At 46.1% G+C, this 24065-nt stretch overlaps 1 protein-coding gene across 2 annotated transcripts in view; it reads right to left on the reverse strand.

Moving 5' to 3' along the window:
* Positions 1–24065, reverse strand: part of COG5 (component of oligomeric golgi complex 5) — a 215715-nt gene that overhangs the window by 28979 nt on the left and 162671 nt on the right. The window contains exons 15-18 of one of the 2 annotated variants that reach the window (XM_054726638.1): positions 23104–23214; positions 20608–20670; positions 13576–13679; positions 5346–5583 (exon numbers count right to left, since the gene is read on the reverse strand). In XM_054726638.1, coding sequence (XP_054582613.1) covers positions 5346–5583; positions 13576–13679; positions 20608–20670; positions 23104–23214 — 516 coding nt within the window. The remainder of the gene's footprint in view (positions 1–5345; positions 5584–13575; positions 13680–20607; positions 20671–23103; positions 23215–24065) is intronic. The other variant, XM_054726639.1, reaches the window with a different exon arrangement.

Consider the following 24065-nt stretch of genomic DNA (forward strand, 5'->3'; position numbering starts at 1 on the left):
ACTGGCGGTTTGGAGGCCGGTCACGCCCCCGATCCTGGTGGGGGTCTCCTCTGGGGCGCTGGCAGGCCTGGGCTCTGGCGCCTCAAAGGGAGAGGTTCCTGAACCTGCTTCCCACACACCTAGGCTAGGATCCATCTTGTAGGAGGCGGCTTCAATGCCCGGGGTCGGTGACCAGGTCCTCCTGAGCCTCGCTTTCTGGGCTGCAGTCCCACGTCTCCCAGTGCCCCAGCCACGGATGCGCCCACGCAGTTGCCCCCACCACCAGCCACCTCAGCGCAGGCCACAGCAGCTGAAGCCAGCCTCTTGGAAGCCAGGCCACCACACCCACCACCCCTAGTAGCTCTCTGCTGCTTGCTCTGTGCCCTGTCCACTGGGGTCGGGGAGTGCTCCCAGCCCAGAGGCCCTCCCTCCCTCCGCAGCCTGGCTTGGGAAGCTGGCCTCATGCTGGGGCTACTATGCCAGCATGCCCACTCGGCTACTATGGGTGCGACACGGGCCCCACGGAGGCCAACCTGGAGAACGTGGACCCGAACTCTGCATCCAGCTGCTGCAGATGGCCTCGGTGGTCAACTACCACCTGCTCCTTCCATTGGCCCCATTGATCCCTCTCAGCACCAGCCATTTAGGCGAGGGTGGCGATCGCCGGGGACCCCGCCCCGGGAGGCTGCTGGCCGGGCCCGGCCACGCCCCCCCGGGTCTTGATGCAGCCCTGGACCCCTGGGAGGCTGCTGGCCGTGCCCGGCCACGCCCCCCCGGGTCGCGATGGGTCCCGGGACCCCAGGGAGGCTGCTGGCCGTGCCCGGCCACGCCCCCCCGGGTCGCGATGGGTCCCGGGACCCCAGGGAGGCTGCTGGCCGTGCCCGGCCACGCCCCCCCGGGTCGCGATGGGTCCCGGGACCCGCGGGAGGCTGCTGGCCGTGCCCGGCCAAGCCCCCCCGGATCGCGATGCAGCCCTGGACCAAGGGGAGGCTGCTGGCCGTGCCCGTCCACGCCCCCCCGGGTCGCGATGGGTCCCAGGACCCCAGGGAGGCTGCTGGCCATGCCCGGCCACGCCCCCCCCCGGTCTCGATGCAGCCCTGGACCCCGGGGAGGCTGCTGGCCGTGCCCGGCCACGCCCCCCCGGGTCGCGATGGGTCCCGGGACCCGCGGGAGGCTGCTGGCCGTGCCCGGCCAAGCCCCCCCGGATCGCGATGCAGCCCTGGACCCCGGGGAGGCTGCTGGCCGTGCCCGGCCACGCCCCCCCGGGTCGCGATGGGTCCCGGGACCCCAGGGAGGCTGCTGGCCGTGCCCGGCCACGCCCCCCCCCCCCCCCCCCCGTCTCGATGCAGCCCTGGACCCCGGGGAGGCTGCTGGCCGTGCCCGGCCACGCCCCCCCGGGTCGCGATGGGTCCCGGGACTCGCGGGAGGCTGCTGGCCGTGCCCGGCCAAGCCCCCCTGGATCGCGATGCAGCCCTGGACCCCGGGGAGGCTGCTGGCCGTGCCCGGCCACGCCCCCCCGGGTCGCGATGGGTCCCGGGACCCCCGGGAGGCTGCTGGCCGTGCCCGGCCACGCCCCCCCGGGTCTCGATGCAGCCCTGGACCCCGGGGAGGCTGCTGGCCGTGCCCGGCCACGCCCCCCCGGGTCGCGATGGGTCCCGGGACCCCGGGGAGGCTGCTGGCCGTGCCCGGCCACGCCCCCCCGGGTCGCGATGCAGCCATGGACCCCGGGGAGGCTGCTGGCCGTGCCCGGCCACGCCCCCCCGGGTCGCGATGGGTCCCGGGACCCGCGGGAGGCTGCTGGCCATGCCCGGCCAAGCCCCCCCGGGTCGCGATGCAGCCCTGGACCCCGGGGAGGCTGCTGGCCGTGCCCGGCCACGCCCCCCCGGGTCGCGATGGGTCCCGGGACCCCAGGGAGGCTGCTGGCCGTGCCCGGCCACGCCCCCCCCCCCCCCCCCCCCGTCTCGATGCAGCCCTGGACCCCGGGGAGGCTGCTGGCCGTGCCCGGCCACGCCCCCCCGGGTCGCGATGGGTCCCGGGACTCGCGGGAGGCTGCTGGCCGTGCCCGGCCAAGCCCCCCTGGATCGCGATGCAGCCCTGGACCCCGGGGAGGCTGCTGGCCGTGCCCGGCCACGCCCCCCCGGGTCGCGATGGGTCCCGGGACCCCCGGGAGGCTGCTGGCCGTGCCCGGCCACGCCCCCCCGGGTCTCGATGCAGCCCTGGACCCCGGGGAGGCTGCTGGCCGTGCCCGGCCACGCCCCCCCGGGTCGCGATGGGTCCCGGGACCCCGGGGAGGCTGCTGGCCGTGCCCGGCCACGCACCCCCGGGTCGCGATGCAGCCATGGACCCCTGGGAGGCTGCTGGCCGTGCCCGGCCACGCCCCCCCGGGTCGCGATGGGTCCCGGGACCCCCGGAGGCTGCTGGCCGTTCCCGGCCACGCCCCTCCGGGTCCCGATGCAGCCATGGACCCCGGGGAGGCTGCTGGCCGTGCCCGGCCACGCCCCCCCGGGTCGCGATGGGTCCCGGGACCCCCGGAGGCTGCTGGCCGTTCCCGGCCACGCCCCTCCGGGTCGCGATGGGTCCCGGGACCCCAGGGAGGCTGCTGGCCGTGCCCGGCCACGCCCCCCCCCCCCCCCCCCCCCCCGGTCTCGATGCAGCCCTGGACCCCGGGGAGGCTGCTGGCCGTGCCCGGCCACGCCCCCCCGGGTCGCGATGGGTCCCGGGACTCGCGGGAGGCTGCTGGCCGTGCCCGGCCAAGCCCCCCCGGATCGCGATGCAGCCCTGGACCCCGGGGAGGCTGCTGGCCGTGCCCGGCCACGCCCCCCCGGGTCGCGATGGGTCCCGGGACCCCCGGGAGGCTGCTGGCCGTGCCCGGCCACGCCCCCCCCCGGGTCTCGATGCAGCCCTGGACCCCGGGGAGGCTGCTGGCCGTGCCCGGCCACGCCCCCCCGGGTCGCGATGGGTCCCGGGACCCCCGGGAGGCTGCTGGCCGTGCCCGGCCACGCCCCCCCGGGTCTCGATGCAGCCCTGGACCCCGGGGAGGCTGCTGGCCGTGCCCGGCCACGCCCCCCCGGGTCGCGATGGGTCCCGGGACCCCCGGGAGGCTGCTGGCCGTGCCTGGCCACGCACCCCCGGGTCGCGATGCAGCCATGGACCCCGGGGAGGCTGCTGGCCGTTCCCGGCCACGCCCCTCCGGGTCGCGATGCAGCCCGGGACCCCCGGGAGGCTGCTGGCCGTGCCCGGCCACGCCCCCCCGGGTCTCGATGCAGCCCTGGACCCCGGGGAGGCTCCTGGCCGAGCCCGACCACGCCCCCCCGGGTCGCGATGGGTCCCGGGACCCGCGGGAGGCTGCTGGCCGTGCCCGGCCACGCCCCCCCGGTCGCGATGCAGCCCTGGACCCCGGGGAGGCTGCTGGCCGTGCCCGACCACGCCCCCCCGGTCGCGATGGGTCCCGGGACCCCCGGGAGGCTGCTGGCCGTGCCCGGCCACGCCCCCCCCGGGTCGCGATGGGTCCCGGGACCCCAGGGAGGCTGCTGGCCGTGCCCGGCCACGCCCCCCCGGGTCGCGATGGGTCCCGCGACCCACGGGAGGCTGCTGGCCTTGCCCGGCCACGCCCCCCCGGGTCGCGATGCAGCCCTGGACCCCGGGGAGGCTGCTGGCCTTGCCCGGCCACGCCCCCCCGGGTCGCGATGCAGCCCTGGACCCCGGGGAGGCTGCTGGCCGTGCCCGGCCACGCCCCCCCCATCTCAATCCAGCCGGGGACCCAGGGAGGCTTCTGGCTTTTCCCTACCACACCCCTCTAGGGTTGCCATCGCTCCCAGGACCCGGGGAACTAAGAGGATTTGGCGGCCGCCATCTTGGTTTTCTCAACGGCCATATAGGCACCCGGAGTCCCGCCCCCTGCCTCTCGCAGGTCCAATCATGGGCATAGCGGAGGTGCGGTCAATTTGCATGTTTCTCTATTATAAAGTAAGATAAGAGCAGGTCTTGGTACGTCACTGTGTCTTCAGTTCAATAACAGACTGTAAGCCCAGTAAGGGACAAGTAAGACACTATTATATATAATTCTCTTTAACCTGAAGTTTGCCTGTAATAACAAAGCAAAATGTGCAGGTGTCTGAGAATGAAGCTTATAAAAATGGGAAAGGTTAAAGGAGCCACGTTAATGGTAACATTAATTTCTATTTTCATGCTAAGGCTACCAAAGGCACATTTCCCACAGGACGGCTCTTTGCCGTGGTCTACTGGTCTCAGGCGCATCACTGGGGATGATAATGACTTATTTCTAGAGGAACTGATATGCAATGAGCATTCTATTATGTACTTGGTTCCTTTTGGTGGCCTTCTCAGGTAGGAGGGAGCACCGGCCAACCACCACCCTCATATAAGCAGCCTGCCACATCCTTTCCTCCGTGCAGGAAGAATAAACCAAGACTTGCCCATAGATACACACAGGAATACTTAGGGACATTAAATTTTGTCTGTCTTTATAAGCAAGGGGAGGGGGGGAGGTCTGGGAAACCACTATGAATAATCCATTTGAATAACTATTTAGACTAGTAAAGCTAACAGCTTTGAAAGGATTAAAAATGATTTCACCTTTGACATGCTACATGTATGCAAATTATCTGTTTCTAAATCTTTTAATAAAAGTGTACGTTTCAGATGTTTCTCTTTGCCTCTGATACTATTAAAAGGCTTAAAAATATGTCTTAAAGGACAAAGAAAAAAGCCCTTTTTATAAAAGCTGATTATGGTTCTGTTATTTTAATGGCATTTTACCTCATCCACATGACATAGCTTGGAATTTCAAGCTGGTCATATACAAAAAGGGTACTCTAATTAATACAGGGGCCCAAATACTCAGACGCTGTCTCCCCACCCACTGTGCATCTACAGGCATTAAAACACTGTCTCGGTGGTGAGCTGGCACCAGAGGGTTAGAGGTGTGCTGGAGCTCCTTCTCTTTACAGGACAACAGACGGCCTTTTTAAAGTGTTTTAAAGATAACTTTCATTGTCTGCATTATTTCCTAGCAATTCCTCTTATCAATACTGCCCTGCCCTGGTAGGACAGTGAAACAGTGAGAAAGCTCCACATTATATAAAGGTAGGAAATGTTGCCTTACTGTGGAATGAGTGACTTCACCTTAACCATGAAGAATCAAAGGTGAGTGATGACTTTTGTTAAAGAAAAAAATATCCGCTATGAAAGTACCATTAAACTTTTAAAATTATTATTACCAATTAGGTTTAATTATTTTTTTCAACTCTTTAAACTACTGAAGAAGACATATTTAGTCTTTTACTTAACAGACAATATTGAGGCTGAAATGTTTTCCCCTTTGTATCAGTTGTGCATCAATTTACCTGTGCAAAATCAGCAGCAAGTCGCATTTTCCCGCCTTCACCGAGAGGTCTTATGAGACTGGCATTGCGGATAAAAAGTTCAATTGCTCTTTGGGCAATAGCTTCAGTGTTGTCAAAGACAAAATCCAAGCACTCGAAGTGTTTGAAGTAGTCACTCATAACCCTGGCAATGAAACCTTGGAGCTCCTTCATGTACAGAGAACAAGGGACATCAGGCCTCCCCGAGCTGGGTAATGACCTGCAAAAGAAAAAGACAGCCAATGCACTAAAGGGACTATCTGACTTTTGTTCTCCCCTCTGCCCATCAATCCTAAGCATTTTTCCCCTTATGGTGCTTATTTTTATTTTTGCTAAGAGTTAAAGGGCATATAACAATGCTTAAATTATATCCTAAAGGTTGTTTTAAGATGTTAGGAATATTACTGAAAGAATCATAGAAACCATTTACCTAAAGATTTTTTTTTTTGGGGGGGGAGATTTTATTTATTGACTGATTTGAGAGCAAGAGAAAAACATCAATTTGTTGTTCCACTTATTAATAAATGCATTGTTCTTCCATGTATGTGCCTTGACTGGCGATCAAACTCAAAGCCTTGGTGTATTGGGACGATGATCTAACCAACTGAACTACCTGGCGAGGGCAGCTAAAGAATATTAAAAATGAAATGGACAACCACCTATCTTAGATAATGCATGTGAGTGCCTTACGTACTCTGACCTCTAATGACTCTTCCAGATTTATAACTCTTCATTTACTCGTATATTTTACCTGGTTAGTGAATAAATGAATAGTGGATCCTGAAATAGCATTTTACACTTTATAAATGCTGCCTTTCCCAAACAAATTCTTGGCAAAGATGATTCTGCTATGGTCCTATTTAATCTGATCTGTCCAACAGTAGAATTCTGACTGTGGAACTGGTTATGTCACAATACATATCATATGCAATTTCTCCTCCCAGTTGATGAGGTTTGAAAAGGCTTTAATTGGGTCAATAGATGATGCCAGCTGATGCTCCATGAAATACTATTTATAAGTGTTTATAATTGCTCTTTGAAGAATATATTAAAAGAATGTGAAATATTTATAGGAAAGAAGAGTTAAATCAAAATTAGAATTCACCTGATATTAATTAACTAGCCAGTGAGATCACTGGCTACATGATACTGAATCGTTTTAAAAAAATAAGTTAAGTGTTTCCACATTCTGAGAGTGACGTAAAGAAACTGGCAATGGTCTAGAGAAAAACGGACTCAAATGCAAAAGAATGAGGTGAGCTTGTTTTCAAATACAGCAATCGTTATTACGAGTAGGATGCTTCCAGAAACAGATAGGAATAGAGTAAGTAGTTAGAAATTCCATTCAAGTTCAGGGACTGCCAGAGACCCACAGGGAAAGAGTGAGTTGTGTGGATTTAGGGAGAGGGCTTTTTCCTCCTGCGCCCGACCTGTGCCACCATGCCTGTGTTGGTCCCCATGCCCTAACACACGGCATTAGTCTGAAGTACTGCACTAGCTGCCCTACTGACTCCGAGGCCTCTCCCTGCCCAGCTGGCACATGGCTGTGGGCTCTGCTGGTGGTGACCAGCTGAGCCTGTGCTGCAGTATTTCTTGAAAAACTCTTGGGGAGTTCTGGGTGGGCTATGGGGGTGACAGAGACAAGGGAGAGGCTTAGTGCTGTACAGGCTTTACGGTGAAGGCCTTCTTCCTGCATGCCTGATGGCTATCACCTTTCCTCCACCTGGTCCAATCTTAATCTGCTTTTGCCTGATGAACTCTATTTTGCCTGATGAACTCTACTGGCTCAACCCTGATGGCTCTTGAAACTCCATGCCACCACCACCAACAATCCCCAGGCAGATGGCGGCCAGCCTCGGTATACCCAGGGACTTCTGCTGAGTGGCCTCAGACCTGGCACTGGTGCTGAGTTTCAATCTGCATTAACCTGGTAGCCCTCTGGTACCTCCCTGAGAACCTAACTCACACAATCATAGATTACCTATGGCTCTTTCAGTGGCTGAGCCTATCAAGCAGCAGCAGGTCGCCAAGTGCACTGGGCCTTTTGCTGACGTGCCCCAGGACTGGGACTGGTAGCAGCAGGCACTGGTACATAGTTTGGCCCATTCCATGTGCATTCGGGCAAAGCACAGGCAACTACTAACTGTGGATCACTTTGTAACTCCTAACAGGTAGCCAAGGGCAGGTCACAGGCAGCTTCTGACATTGACCTACATAGGAACCAGCATACCAGTGGCTCCCTTCAGACCAAACAGAGCATGACCTCATTAGCTCCACAAGAGGCACACCCAAAGGGAATTCTCGACCTTGCTGGGATGAATTCTGTTCCTGGGGTCAGCCCCTACACAGCAGCTCATAAACTGTGGTCATGGCCAATCATCACAGACAGACAATCTGAGTGTCAACCACACCCATGGACATGCCAATAGCAATTGAGGCTCAACTACAATACGAGGACTCACTTAACGCACACAAGAGACATTCCTGGAGCACCCAGCTCAGGTGGTCAGGGAGACTGTGCCACTGGGCCCTATAGGTCACCTACTACATAAAGCCACCCGACCAAGACTGGGAGACATAGCAGATCTACCTAACACATAGAAACAAACACAGAGAGGCAGCCAAGATGGAGAGATACAGAAACATGCCCAAATAAAAGAACAGAAGAAATTTCCAGAAAAATAACCATATGAAATAGAGGCAAGCAATTTACCAAACATAAAGTTCAAAAAAATAGTTATAAAGATGCTCAAGAAACTTAGTGAGAACTTCAACAACATAAAAAGGACTAGAAATCATAAAACAGGACCAGTTACAAAAAAAGAATAAAATAACACAAATGAAGAATACACTAGAAGGAATCAAAATCAGATTAGATGAAGCAGATGATCCAATCAGCGATTTGGAAGACAAGGTAGTAGAAAATACCCAATCAGAGCAGCAAAAATAATAATAATAATTTTTAACACAAGAATAGTTTAAGGAACCTATGGTACAATATCAAACATAACAACACCTGCATCATAGGGGGTACCAGAAGGAGAAACGAGAGAGCAAGAAATTTAAGAACCTATTTGAAGATAATGACTGAAAACTTCCCTACTGATGAAGAAAAAAGACACACAAGTCCAGGAAGCACAAAGTCCTAAACAAGATGAACTCAAAGAGGCCCACATCAGGACACAATATAATTACAATGGCAAAGGTTAAAGACAAAGAGAGAATCTTAAAAGCAGCAAGAAAAGACAGTTCTCTATAAGGGAGTTCCCATAACACTGTCAGCTGATTTCTCAACAGAAACTTTTCAGGCCAGAAGGGACTGGCATGAAATATTTAGTGATGAAAAGCAAAGACCTACAACCAAGACTACTCTACCCAGCAAGACTATCATTTAAATTGAAAGAGAAATAAAGAGCTTTCAGACAAGAGGATAATAAAGTAGTTCTTCATCACCAACACAGTATTACAGGAACATTAAAAGGCCCTAACTAGGTGGCTCAGTTGGTTGGATCGTCATCCTGTACACCTAAAGGTTGTGAGTTTGATTCCCGGTCAGGGAACATGCCTGGGTTGCGGATTTAATCCCCAGGATTAGCAGTAAGTTGTGCAGAAATTTAAGGGTCTTCACAATGAGAACCTACATACAGGAGTTGAAGATAGCCCTGGCCAGGTAGCTCAGTTGGTTAGAGCATCATCCTGATGCACCAAGGTTGTGGGTTCAATCCCCATTCAGGGCACATACAACAATCAACCAATTAATGCATAAATAAGTGGAACAACAAACTGATCTTTCTCTCTTTCTAAAATCAATTTTAGAAATAAAGAAGTTGAAGACAGACTACAAATGCACACCTGAGAAATGCTAGATGACCATCTTCCCATCACCAATTTTTTTAGTGGGTGTGTGTGACTCTCCCTTCCTCATAGGTGCTCATCTATCACTTCAAGGATCTAGGGTCCTCCTACTTTTACTGTCTCCCTCCCCCACTCAAGTTATTAAACTTGAGTCATTTTATATTAAATAAAAGAATTTCAATGAATGTGCTATGTCAATCAGACATTTACATTTTAATCTCTATCTAATTTTGAAAAAACACATACACAAAAACAAAAAAACACACTGGTCCTATTAAATAGATTTCAAATACCAGGAAACCATGTTGAGAATTACTTGTTCAACAGCAAGGAATTCTGTAACCACATTATAGATGAGGTTGGGGTTGGCCTAGTACCATGTTCGGCAAATTGCAGCTCGCGAGCCACATGCAGCTCTTTGGCCCCTTGAGTATGGCTCTTCCAGAAAATACCACGGCCTGGGCAAGTCTATTTTGAAGAAGTGGCGTTAGAAGAAGTTTAAGTTTAAAAAATTTGGCTCTCAAAAGAAATTTCAATCGTTGTACTGTTGATATTTGGCTCTGTTGACTAATGAGTTTGCTGACCACTGGCCTAGAAGATAAACCTGATTTATTCCTTTTACCCAGAAGTGCAGAGGACTGGGGAGGGCAGGTGTTCACTTTTGTTTTTCCAAGTGTGTTCCTTGGAGGCTATCCCTACTGTAAAAGTGGTGCCCACTTCTTGAATAGTTTAAGCCAACTTTACCTTATGTTTCATGTAAGCCATACATAAGACATGACATATCAGAATTACTAATAACAATATTCTAGAAAGGGGGGAAATTATTGCTTTGCTATAGGAACAATACTTTAAATACACTATAAAGCAACAGTGATCCACAGTTCTATACTTCCATGTACGGAAAATGACTATCAGTAGAATCTCAAGTATCTGCTGCACATGAATAAGCTGAAATGGAACCATCAAAGGCCATTTGGGGGAAAAATATGGATGTTATACACCTTAAAATAATACTTCAAATTCATAATAACCCTACAGTTAAAGAAACAATCTGGATCATTAGTATTTAGGCAAACTAGTAAGAGCATACCTATTTGGGAAACCGTATTTTAATGTCTAATGTGTTACCCGTAGGCACTAGTTTGGCTCATCAATATAATTATTGAAGTATCTCACCACTCATAAAATAAGCCTTTAAAAATCTCTTCATTTTTGCTTACTTTTCAGAGGCACAGATGATTTGCCTAACTGGAACCTTTCAGTTCACATTTGAACAAAGTTCATTTCTTCCCAAACAGTGGTATCAGCAATTTTATATTCTTTACTAGAGGCCCGGTGAATGAATTCGTGCACAGGTGGGGTCCCTCGGCCTGGCTGGCAATTGGGGCCAATTGGGGCTGATGGGGTCCGCCGGCCAGCCAGGAAGGAACTGCCGGAGGTTGGCCAGCTGGCTGGGGAGGGACTGCAGGAGGGCTCCAGGGCGTGTACAGCCCTCTCGCCCAGTCCCAATTGGCCGGAAGCAAGCTAACCTACAGGTCAGAGTGTCTGCCCTCTGGTAGTCAGTGCACATCATAGCAATTGGTCGAGCGGACACTTAGCATATTACACTTTTATTATATTCTTATATGCAAATATTATAGCATTTTTGTGTATAATCACTTTACCCTTTGGTGCTTCCTTACCATTATTAAAAATAGAGACTGACCTTTTACCCTCCAAAAAATATTTTATAAATGAAATGATAAATGATTTTAAAAATTAAAGGACAGTGTAATAACCACACAATTTTTCCACAAACAGACTAGTGGCTGGAAATTTAATAAAGTAGATATTCTTTTAAACAACATGAACATAAAGAAAACAGGACAGTTCAAAATAGTAACTAAACATGAAATGTTATTCTTGGGAACATTTTTTTTCAGTTTGTTGAGATCTTGCTTCTAGGTATATCATCTGTTTGGCACAAATCAATTTTTATAAAAGTTCTCTACAGGTTTGGACATTTCTTACATTGACAATAACTATTCCAAATTCTCCATAAAAGGTTTTCTAAATATTGAGGCAAAACCATTTTACTCTACTTAAAAAGACTGCAGTAAACACTGGTTTAGGAACTATGATTCTTATTCTCAGGATAATATGATATGGATATGCATATGAAACAACTATGAAACAACTAGAAGCCCGGTGCACGGAATTCGTGCACGGAGGGGGGTTGTCCCTCAGCCCAGCCTGTACCCTCTCCAATTTGGGACTCCTTGAGGGATGTCCGACTGCCCGTTTAGGCCCGATCCCAGTGGGATCGGGCCTAAACAGGCAGTCGGACATCCCTCTCACAATCCAGGACTGCTGGCTCCCAACTGCTTGCCTGCCTGCCTTCCTGATTGTCCCTAACCGCTTCTGCCTGCCAGCCTGATCACCCCCTAACCACTCCGCTGCCAGCCTGTTTGCCCCCAACTTCCCTCCTCTGCTGGCCTGGTCACCCCTAACTGCCCTCTCCTGCAGGGTTGATCCCCTCCAACTGCCCTCCCTTGAGGCCTGGTCCCTCACAACTGTCCTCCCTTGCAGGCCTGGTGCCTCCCAACTGCCCTCCCCTGCTGGCCATCTTGTAGTGGCCATCTTGTGTCCACATGGGGGCAGGATCTTTGACCACATGGGGGCAGACATATTGTGTGTTGGAGTGATGGTCAATCTGCATATTACTCTTTTATTAGATAGAATAGAGGCCTGGTACAGGGGTGGGGTCAAGCTGGTTTGCCCTGAAGGGTGTCCTGGATCAGGGTGGGGTTCCCTTGGGGCATGGGGCGGCCTGAGCGAGGGGCCTGTGGTGGTTTGCAGGCCGGCCACACCCCCTGGCAACCCAAGCGGAGGCCCTGGTATCTGGAATTTATTTTCCTTCTACAATTGAAACTTTGTAGCCTGGAGCGGAGCCAAGCCTGCTGCTCCCTTCAGGGCGGCAGCCATTTCTGTGGCAGTTAATTCACTTTCTACAATTGAAACTTTGTAGCCTTAAGTGGGTGAGCCCTGCCAGGGTGTGCGGAAAGCTTTGCTTCCTCTGTTGCCGCCGGCAACCCTGGCCTAGTCTCTCAAGCTCCGTTCTGCCGCCATTTCTGTTTGAATTTGTTTAGCTTCTATAATTGAAACTTTGTAGCTTGAGTGGAGCTTAGGCCTGCAACAGCTATCAGAAAGCTTGGCTTGCTCTGTTACCTGGGAAACCTTGCTCTCTGTGGCTGTAGCCATCTTGGCTAGGGTTAATTTGCATACTTGCCCTGATTGGCTGGTGGGTGTGGCTTATGTAGTGGAGTGATGGTTAATTTGCATATTACCATTTTATTAGAGAGGATATCAAAATGTTTGTGGTGATATGACTAGATTACAGGTAACACATTAGACATTAAAAGTTGGTTTCCCAAATGTTTAGTGTGATATGACTAGATTAGATTGCCACAAAACTCTGAAAGAGAAAAATCCTTCTGGGACGGGTTGGCGGAGCCTGCCCTCAAAGCTGGAGCAGGATTTGGATTTGACACGAGGAATACCATGCCTATACAAGAACTCAAGTACATGGTATTTGTGAAAAGTAAAGAAAAAGATAAAATTGGAAAGGGAAGATGGTACAGACTACCAAAAGTCCTGAATTGCCAAGCTGAGTCCTGTAGATGTTAATGATTCTATGCTTCAATGACAGGAGAGAAATGATGAAAACAAGAACTGAAAAAACTTCTTCTGCTAAAGGTGCTCATCTTATCTAATAAAAGCCTAATATGGTGACTGGTCATCTGTTCAACCAATCAAAACGTAATATGCTAATGATATGCTAAGGCTGCTCAACCACTCGCTATGACATGCACTGACCACCAGGGGGCAGACAATCGACCAGTCAGCCAGTTGCTATGACCTGCACTGACCACCAGGGGGTAGACGCTCCGACTGGTAGGTTAGCTTGCTGCTGGGGTCCGGCCGATTGGGACTGAGATGGGCCAGACATGCCCTGGAGTCCTCCCGTGGTCCCTCCCCAGCTGGCCAACCTCCAGCATCCCTCCCTGGCCCCAATCATGCACTGGTGGGGTCCCTCGGCCTGGCCTGCGCCCTCTTGCAATCTGGGACCCCCCTCGGGGGATGTCGGAGAGCCAGTTTTGGCCCGATCCCACAGGCCAGGCCGAGGGACCCCACTGTTGCACGAATTCGTGCCCTGGGCCTCTAGTAATGAATAAAGTAGGATAATGTTGGAGACCAACCCTGTCTGTCACAAGAAGAACTAACCCTAGATATGAGGAGATTTTTAGGGGATCAGGGTGGAGGGGGGAATGAAAAACAAATACAAAGGCTAGTGAAAACTTTGGTTTAAAGTTATTACCCAGAAAAATCTTCTTGGTGCATAGTGATGATTATGGCCTCTATCGCATCTCCCACTGAAGTCAGTAAGGGTTGCACAGCATTTCCCATAAGAACATGGATTGTCTGAAAAGAAGAAAAAAGGGAGGAAACACAAAATTAAAGACTAACACAAAGAAATCTGACATGAGAAGCATTCTGACTAAAAGTTTTCCTATTTTATCAAATTAGTTATAGTAACTCAACAGAAGTCTGCTCCTCTCCCTAACTGCCGTCAGAAATGATTTTTAAAGCTTAATAGTTGTAGAACATGGCACTGAAAAATCTCAACTCCTCCACACCGCTCATTTTAGAAAAAGAGAGGAGTAGTGCAACTATGAAAATGATGAACTGAACACACCTTTTCAAATTTCTGAAAAGAGTGAGGCAAGACCAAAACTGATTCTTCAAAACTGGAATGACATCATATGCTTGTAACCAGAGTGAATGTAATAAATATACTGGTGACTCTTATAGGGCATAATTGTTAGGTATTTCATGAGTTAGGTTTCTATTTAGAATTTTATAATAGTGATTCTCAACTGGGGCAATTTTGCTCCCTCATCTGAAAATGTTTGGAGACATTGTTTCATTGTTACAACTGGGTGAGCCAAGGTTTTGCTGCTGGCATCTAGTGGGCAGAAGATGGAGATGTTGCTAAACATCCTAAAGGACAGTCTCCAACAACAAGGAACTAATATGTCAATAGTGCTAAGACTAAGGAATTGTTCTATACTGAGATATAACCATTGATTAGGTTGTGCAAGATGGTAGACCTTAGTTACAGGCTTTTAGTGTAAAAATATTGACTGGACTTCAATACTTTTACACTAAAATCTGAACACTCAAAATAAAAAATTTAAGAACATTATATATGTGATGATTATACACAGAATAAAGATGGATGGCTTTGGCTCAGACAAATGATTTCAACCAATGAGAAAAGTGTAAATAGGACCCTTATTCAATAAATGCCTAAATGTCAGGTCCAGCCCTCAAGGAGCTTGCCATCTAGTGACAACAGGTAAGTTATAGTGATATCAGTGCTCTCGGAGTGCTAGGGGATCACGAGAGAGACCAACTCATACTGAGAGGGTCTGAAATCCAAAAAGCATTGCTGGAACTGCATTTCAAAGAACAAATAGGTAAGAACCACTTGACACAGGATAGGGCTAGGGGGCTTATATTAAAGGCAGAAGAGCCTGGGAAAGCTGATGCATTGGGGGAACTGCAAGCATTCAATACAGATGGTGTGAGGTGCCTGCCTAAGTAGGAGAGCCAGGCAGCAGGTGTACTCTGCGTAGGGGGCTAAGGAGTTGGGAGTTTATCCCGAAGGGACTGGGAAATCAATGATGGGTTTTAAGCCATGCAAAAATGTGGTTAAAAGTTTGAATTTGGGAAAAATCATGTTGGATAACAGACTGCATAAATCAGACTAACGGCAGGAGGACACACTAGATGGTGAAAATGGTGAGCACCTGAACCAATTCAGGCAGCACAAATAGATATGAGGAGATAAGATGAAGATACTTTAAAAAGAGAACCAAATTTTCATTTCAAAAAGGTTTTTATTGAATTTATAGAGAGGAAGAGCGAGGGAGAGAAACATCAATCAGCTGCCTCCTGTACACCCTTTACTAGGGATGGAGCCTGCAAGCAGGAAATGACAGGAAATTGAACCAGGGACCTCTCAGTGCATGGGACAAACACTCAACTGAGCCATACTGGCCAGTGCTCATTTGTGTGCTTTTTTCACATTTTAAATTATTACAATAAGATTTCCTATTATTTTATTTATTTTAGCATTTTTTTCTTTACCTCACTAAAGTTCTTGCCTGATAATTGTAGACTCTGGGTCATCTCAAGGTTGGCAGATGCTGACCTTTCCCTTGAGAATAACAACATTTTCTAGCTTTTTGTATATGTAGTAATTTTTAATATACCCTGGATACTGTGAATGTTATATTGCATTATATTGTGTAGACTTCGTATTTTTAAATATTGCTCCTAAGAGTGTTGTGTTTCTTTTTAGCAATTAATTAGCTTGGTTAGACTCAATCTGTACACTGGCATTCCTACAGTTGGCCATACAGATCTCAGTTCAGTTCCGTAAGCCTTACTTGCAAAAACCACTTTTAGTTTGCTCTGTACCTGCATGGTTGGTAAGTCAAACAAAGACTAGTGCAGAGTTGGAACAGAGAATTGGGCATCCTTCTTCCCCGCCTCTCTCCGTTCTGAGGTTGCCTCTCACTTTCCAGCAGCCCTGGTTGAACCGGGCTCTTCCCCTGGTTCCTTTGGCCTGAAGGCCTGCAGGTTTCGTTTTGTTTTATTTTTCTCTGATTTTTAGCCACCCAGACTCGCCTGAGGCATGACTGTAGTCACCACTTTTAGAGCAAAGTCACACAAAATGAAAAACTCTCTTCCTGTTGTTTGCTCTAGATTTCCACATCCTGCTTTTTTCCCATCTCCAAAACCCTCCAGTAGGTTTTTTGTTTCATTTGTTTTTGGTATTTTCCCATAATTATTTGTAGCAGGATGTGTAGTTAGACACTCATCCTTTTATATCAGAGTAGGAAACCAACCCTATGCAGTTATACTAGTAAACTTTCTACAAAGAAAACTACAGGCCTGGATGGCCTAATTGGTGAATTCTACTAAGCATTTAAAGAAGAAAACAGTACAAATTCTATACAAATTCTGCCAGAAAATAGAAGAGGATGAAACATTTCCAAACCTAATTGGTGAGGTAAGTATGAACTTTATATAAAAACCAAGCAAAGAATACAAGAAACTATATACCAATATCCCTGATGATTACAGATACAAACATTTTTAACAAACATTAGGTGAATCAAATCCAGGAATACATAAAAAGGGTAATAAATCATAACCAAAGTCAGTCTGATATTTGAAAATAAATTCCTATAAAGTATTTTATTAACAGAACAAAGGAGTAAAACTATGATCATATCAATAGATTCAGAAAAAGCCATTTGATGAAACAATACCATTTATTATAATAAAAAGTTTCCATAAACTAAAATTAGAAGGGAACTTTCTTAAGCTCATAAAGGCCATCTTAAAAAAAACACACACAAAAAGCATGAACAGGCAGGCATAAAGGTCAGAAAGCAAGAAATAAAACTGTCTCTATTTGCATATGAGATGATGGTGTACACAGAAAACTTAATAGCTGATGAAGTTTCCCACTTAGGGACAATATAAAACAGGAAGAGAAGAGAGCATCTTGGGGAATGCCTTCAAGGATGGGTAGAGTATTAACAACTATCAGAGGAAACGGAGAAAGGATATTAAATTATATTTCATAAGCTCTTTGCAAAAAAACAAAAAGCAAGGAATTCTGTCATACATTTTAAAAAGATTTACTTAAAATAACTAAGATTACAAAAATATTGAAGCATTAGCAATCGGGAATATTCATTCATACAGAACATCAAAACTTCACAATAAGGGGGAAATGAAAAATTGTCATATATAAACTTAGCAATACAATCACTATCTGTACCATTCAATCACAGTAATAAATGAAACAGAATTACTGGGCCAAGATGTTTAAATGGTATTTAGAGCTGAGGTGGTTACAATGAAATGACTTGAAATTAAGAGTAATTATGCCATTCATGACAAACTAGATAATGTTTGTAACAAGAGATTTTGAACTTCAAGCCTAAATAAATAACATTTTAGATAAAATTTTAAATAAAAGGCTATTATGTGTCTTTACCTATATTTTCAGTAGATAAAAAAAGTATGTTTAATATCTTCTCTATCAACTATTAAAAACATAGATTTTTGGTCCTTGGGCTGCAGACATGTATGTATAATTAACATTCTATCCCTAATTCAAAGTGAGGTGTTAAGTTTCATATAATGTTATGAAACAGAATTTTATGAGTCTTTTCTTCAAGTCAGAGGGTTTTATTAGTGTTTTCCTTAATGTGTCATAATGATTTTGAGAAGAATGAACTAAAAAGCAAGGTCAAACTGTTACACTGAGTTCTGTTAACATACGCAATTAAGTCTCTAATTGGCATGGCCACTGCAAGATGCCCTTGAACTGATTGCTAATTTCTCAAGGGCGAAGTTGGCAATGTTTCAGTAAAGTGCAATGCCCAGCTACGTGAGATACTGGTTCTGGTGGGCAAACCTCAGAGTGAGGGCTATAGCCCAAGATGAAGGCAACTTTCCCTGCACCGACCTCAACTCCCAGCCCAAAGTGACTGATAGGAATAACCTTTGTTGTATGTTAAAATACAGATTCAGAGAATCCACCCTATATGAATTATAGTCTCCAAAGATTTATGTTTTTAACTTATCCAGAAAGTTTTTATTATCAGGAAAAGTGTAGGCACTCTATCTTATAGAATGAACTTTCTCAAACATCAATTTAGTGGATCATTATCAGGATGTTTTAAAAAATAATATATGAGTATAGAAAACAGAGTGCATCACAAAAATAAGGAAAAGTATTGTTTTGTGAAACCTCTGTTTTAAGTATGGAAATGTATATAGACATATCATATATATATACATACATATATATATACACACATATATATATATGTGTGTGTAATATATATATATATATATATATATATATATATATATATATATATATATATATACTAGAGGCCCGGTGCACGAAATTCGTGCACGGAGGGGGGTTGTCCCTCAGCCCAGCCTGTACCCTCTCCAATCTGGGACCCCTCAAGGGATGTCCGACTGCCCGTTTAGGCCCGATCCCTGGGATCGGGCCTAAACGGGCAGTCGGACATCCCTCTCACAATCCAGGACTGCTGGCTCCCAACTGCTTGCCTGCCTGCCTTCCTGATTGCCCCTAACCGCTTCTCCCTGCCAGCCTGATCACCCCCTAACCACTCTGCTGCCAGCCTGTTTGCCCCCAACTTCCCTCCTCTGCCGGCCTGGTTACCCCTAACTGCCCTCTCCTGCAGGGTTGATCACCTCCAACTGCCCTCCCTTGCAGGCCGGGTGCCTCCCAACTGCCCTCTCCTGCTGGCCATCTTGTGTCCACATGGGGGCAGGATCTTTGACCACATGGGGGCAGCTATATTGTGTGTTGCAGTGATGATCAATCTGCATAGTACTCTTTTATTAGATAGGATAGAGGCCTGGTACAGGGGTGGGGGCCAGCTGGTTTGCCCAGAAGGGTGTCCCTGATCAGGGTGGGGTTCCCTTGGGGCATGGGGCGGCCTGAGCGAGGGGCCTATGGTGGTTTGCAGGCAGGCCATGCCCCCTGGCAATGCAAGCAGAGGCCTTGGTATCTGGAATTTATTTTCCTTCTACAATTGAAACTTTGTAGCCTTGAGCAGAGCCAAGCCTGGGGCTCCCTCCGAGGCCCGAAGCCATTTGTGTTGGGGTTATAATTGAAACTTTGTTGCCTTAAGCGGGTGGGCCTGGCCAGGGTGTGCAGAAAGTTTTGCTTCCCCTGTTGCCGGCGGCAACCCTGGCCTGCTCTCTCAAGCTCCATTCTGCCGCCATTTGTTTGAATTTGTTTACCTTCTATAATTGAAACTTTGTAGCTTGAGTGGAGGCTTAGGCCTGCAACGGCTGGCAGAAAGCTTGGCTTCCTCTGTTACCTAGGAAACCTTGCTCTCTGTGGCTGTAGCCATCTTGGTTTGGGTTAATTTGCATACTCGCTCTGATTGGGTGGTGGGCGTGGCTTGTGGGTGTGTCGGAGGTATGGTCAATTTGCATATTTGTCTATTATTAGATTAGATTACACACACACACACACACACACACACATGCATGCAATTGTATATGCGTATATATTTGTAAGTGCTTATGTATTATGTATGGGGTGCCAAAGTAAAATGTATTTCTTATCTTGGGTAGTGATCAAAAAATGTTTGACAGTACTGCTAGAATATAAGGAAAAGATGTGGAACTACAGAAAAGAAAACTACATGTATTTCCTGCTTAGGAGCAAGAAAATTAAGACCGTTTGATTTGTCATACTGACCTGATTTTATACTGATTTTATGATCAGTAATAAACTGGTCAACTCTTACTAAAAACAATTATTTTATTATGGCAGCTTTAATAATATTTCATGATAATGAGATGAGCACTCTGAATCTCACATCAACATTATTTTCCACTTAACTTCCTTAGTAGCTAGAAAGGGGGTATATTTACTAGTATGTTTTGAGTATATTTTAAAAGGTAATTTACTCTAGTTTCAAACCTTAGAGACACACTTTACAGTTTCTTAACCTTGGCATTATTGACATTTTGAGCTCTATAATTTTTTTTTTTAATCCTCACCTGAGGATATTTTTCCATTGATTTTTAGAGAGAGTGGAAGAGAGAGGGAAAGACAGAGAGAAACATCAATGTGAGAGAGACACATCGATTGGTTGCCTCCTGCGCACTCCCCGACCAGGGCCCGGGCAGGGGAGAAAGCCTACAACCAAGGTACGTGCCCTTGACTGGAATCAAACCCGGGACCCTTTGATCCCCAGGCCGATGCTCACTGAGCCAAACCAGCTGGGCTCTATAATTCTTTTTGTGGAGAGCTGTCCTATGTATTGCAGGTTTAACACCATCGCTGGTACTAGATGAACCCCTTTCCCAGCTGTGACAATCAAAATGTCTTCAGATATTGTTAAATGTCTGTAGGGGACAAAATCAACCTGGTGAAGAACCACTACTTTAACAGGGCAATGCTTGCCTGTATTACCTTAAGACACAGTGAATACTTGTAAGACTCTTGCTTCTCTTGCTTGTGATACAATTATCTTAAGGAGAACAAAATCTGTAGATACCAATAGAGTATACATATTTTTAAATTCTAGAAAATATAAACACACATGTATCCTCTCTCTTTAGGATAACTATAAACATGCTACTTTTGGTATATGTAGAGAATTCAGAATTAGTTTTAAAATGTGACATCTCCCACTCATTCAAACAAATAATTCTAAAACCCACTTTGATCTACAGAGTCAAAGATTCCATTAAATTATTTTACCTTTAGGGCTGAAATTATAGTTTGCTCAGCTGCTGGTGGAAATGAGCTCTGACTGGAAACCACCTAAAACAAAGTTTTGATCCAGTTAAACTTTTGTTTAAGCCATTTTAAAAAGATATGTTTTTATTGATTTCAGAGAGAGGAAAGGGAGAGGGAGAGAGAGAGAGAATCATCAATGAGAGAGAAACATCAATTGGCTGCTTCCTTCATGCCCCCCGACCAGGGATCCAGTCCACAACATGGGCATGTGCCCTGACTTGGAAATTGAACCAGCAACCTGTTGGGATAATGCCCAACAGAGCCACACACCAACCAGGGCAAAACAGGATCATTACTTTAGAGTAATGTCTCACAAATGTTTTAAAAATGGATTAGCATTGTTCTGGCCGGGCGGTTCAGTTGGTTGGAGCTCAAACTAGGATGAAAAAACTTTCCTGTATAAAGCAAATATATACTTCAAATAATCAAACCTTAAAAGGAGCTAGCTTTCTATTACTCACTCTACATAGATTTTAATGATAAAGTTATAACTTGAAAAGGCCAGTCTACTAAAGCCATATTTATGTATTTCTTTAAAAATTTTCACTTTTCTAGGTTGACTGTAACTTTAAACAGTCTTTAAAATACAAATGTCAGGCCGAAACCGGTTTGGCTCAGTGGATAGAGCGTCGGTCTGCGGACTGAAAGGTCCCAGGTTCGATTCCGGTCAAGGGCATGTACCTTGGTTGCGGGCACATCCCCGGTGGGGGTTGTGCAGGAGGCAGCTGGTCGATGTTTCTCTCTCATTGATGTTTCTAGCTCTCTATCCCTCTCCCTTCCTCTCTGTAAAAAATCAATAAAATATATTTATAAAAAAAAAAATAAAATAAAATAAAATAAAATACAAATGTCAGAGCAATTGAGATTTTGCTTCCTATCAATGCTGTCAGTTTGGCTCATATAAACTCTTGTAAAATTTTTTAAAAAGAATAATGAAAATAAAATACAAACGTCACACATTTTTCTTTTTACAAATCAATGCAAACATAAAAATTCTAAAAGTCTCAATAAAAGCATTTAAATCAGGCTAAATAAATACACAACACTTCATTGCTTGTAGAGCTTTAGAGTAATAATTACAGAAAATGGAAAATACATCATTTATTCTTTTTTTTATTCTTTATTGTTGAAAATATTACAGATGTCCCCCTTTTTTCCCCATCGACCCCTCATAGCCCACATCCTCCCTCTGCCCAGGCCTTTACCATACTGTTGTCTGTGTCCATGGGTTATGCATACATGCATACAAGTCCTTTGGTTAATCTCTTCCAGCCCACCCTTGCCATGGATTCTTTTATTATTATTATTATTATTTTGTCTAAAGTTTTACATATGTCTTGCCATGTATTCTTTTTATTTATTTTTTAAATATTTTTTAATTGATTTCAGAGAGGAAGGGAGAGGGAGAGAGAGAGAGAGAAACATCTATGATGAGAGAGGATCACTGATCAGCTGCCTCTTGCACGCCCCCTACTGAGGATCGAGCCTGCAACCTGGGCATGTGCCCTTGACCAGAATCGAACCCGGGACCTTTCAGTCCACTGAGCCAAACAAGCTGGGGCTATTCTTTTTATTTAGTTTTATTATTTACTTTTCTGAGATTCACCTGATAACCCTTTAAAAAATATTTTGCTTAATGTGTGAAATATACATTTTTAGAAACCCCTACTTGATAAAAGGACTTGTTAAAAAGTTTAGTAAGTGAATAATAGTTACACAATTATTCTAAAATACAACCTAGTATATGAAAGGTCAAGTTTTAAAGAACATCACCTAATCTTTAGCATCCTTCAGGCTTCTAAACACTTATCTCCCTACCTACTGAACACTTTGAAGATGATTTATATAGAGCAAACACAAGTGACTCAAAGTCAAAGATGGGATGAAAAGTGCTTTCCTAAGTAATTATAAATATAGTTCAGAATATCTATGAAGGCACAAAAGTTAAAGTTCAGTCATTTTTTAAAAAATGGCAAAAAGAATATATATAGTCATCAGTGATTATATCATAAAAATTCAGTTTCCATGCAGCTCCTTCTCCCTTTTTGTGAAAAATTAGAACCTTTTGACAAGGAGGGATGAGAGTTCTTACTCTGTCATTAGCTTTGCTGTAAGTTACTACCACCCACAGGATATCATCTTATGCTTCTTAATAGGTATGGAACGGATAATTTATCCTTAAATTATTTGTGCAATAAACTGGATTATAACAACCAAACTTGAGAATCTACAGTTCATGTGTTTTAAATTAAATGTATAGATAAAAATCACACAAATAAAGGCAAAGGTAAAAGACTGTATAAAAAGAGTTAATTCCTCAGTTTACTTTACAATCATCATGTTTTCATTGTATTCTTTTGCAAAAAAAAAAATTAAATAATTCATAAACTGTCTAACTTTGAGGCAGGAAGAAAGAAAAACTTGAAATTAAGTCAAAAGCATAGAGATAAAGGTTACCTTTGTTACTGATTGGTGCAATTTGAACAGTGAATTCACTACTGCCACATTTCTCCTCTGCCCTTCAGTAAGAGGCCCAATCACCTGACTTGCATCTCCTTGTGTGGAAAGCTGTAAGAATTCAACACAAAAAGAAGTTACCATAATGGTGGAGGTGAGGATGGGGGGTGGGATTAATGCCCCTCTGACAGAATGGTAACTGGAAATATTCAGGTCAAGCTTTGGACTTTCAGCACAGCAGGAACCTTTGTATAGATAACACCATGGATATGGAGGTAACCTTGCACAAGAGAAACAGCCTACATCAATACATCACAGCTGATGGGACTCCTGAGGGGGTGTGACCCAAAAGTCTAGTATGTGCTGTTATTTTGATACATCAGCATATACTCCTGGGGAATACTTTCTGGTGACTATCAAGGAAAGAAGGGAGGAAGAAATAAAGGAAGAGAGGGAGGAATAAAAAATAAACTTATATACTATGTACATTTGACAGTCATCATAATATTCCAATGAAATGAGTGGTGAAAAGAGGTCTTACTCTTATTTTTTATAGATTAAAAAATAATTTTAAAGGAAGCTGCCTAAGATTATAATGGTATGAAAGATCAGTAGAATTGGTATTAGAACTTTCTCCTTCTGACCTTTAACTTCTAAATGAATGAGTTTTAGGGAACAGGACATGGAATGCTTTATGGATCAATCTAAAACTATTATAATTCAAGTTAAGAAAAAAATCCACATATAAATCATTCTCATATTGATATTTTAATCCATTCCTCTATAACAATTATTATTTAAAGGTAAATTAAACCTGATCAGGACAAATAAAATATGGTGCAAGTAGCTCTATGAATGTGGATGCAGAACTCAAACATATGAAAAATTGGCCTTTTAGGAGAGTTCCTAATAGTGAGCCAAATAAAATGTGAGAGAAATACCTTTTTTTTCCTTTTGTCTTT

Source organism: Eptesicus fuscus, chromosome 14 (genome assembly GCF_027574615.1).
Source record: "Eptesicus fuscus isolate TK198812 chromosome 14, DD_ASM_mEF_20220401, whole genome shotgun sequence".
NCBI lineage: Eukaryota > Metazoa > Chordata > Mammalia > Chiroptera > Vespertilionidae > Eptesicus > Eptesicus fuscus.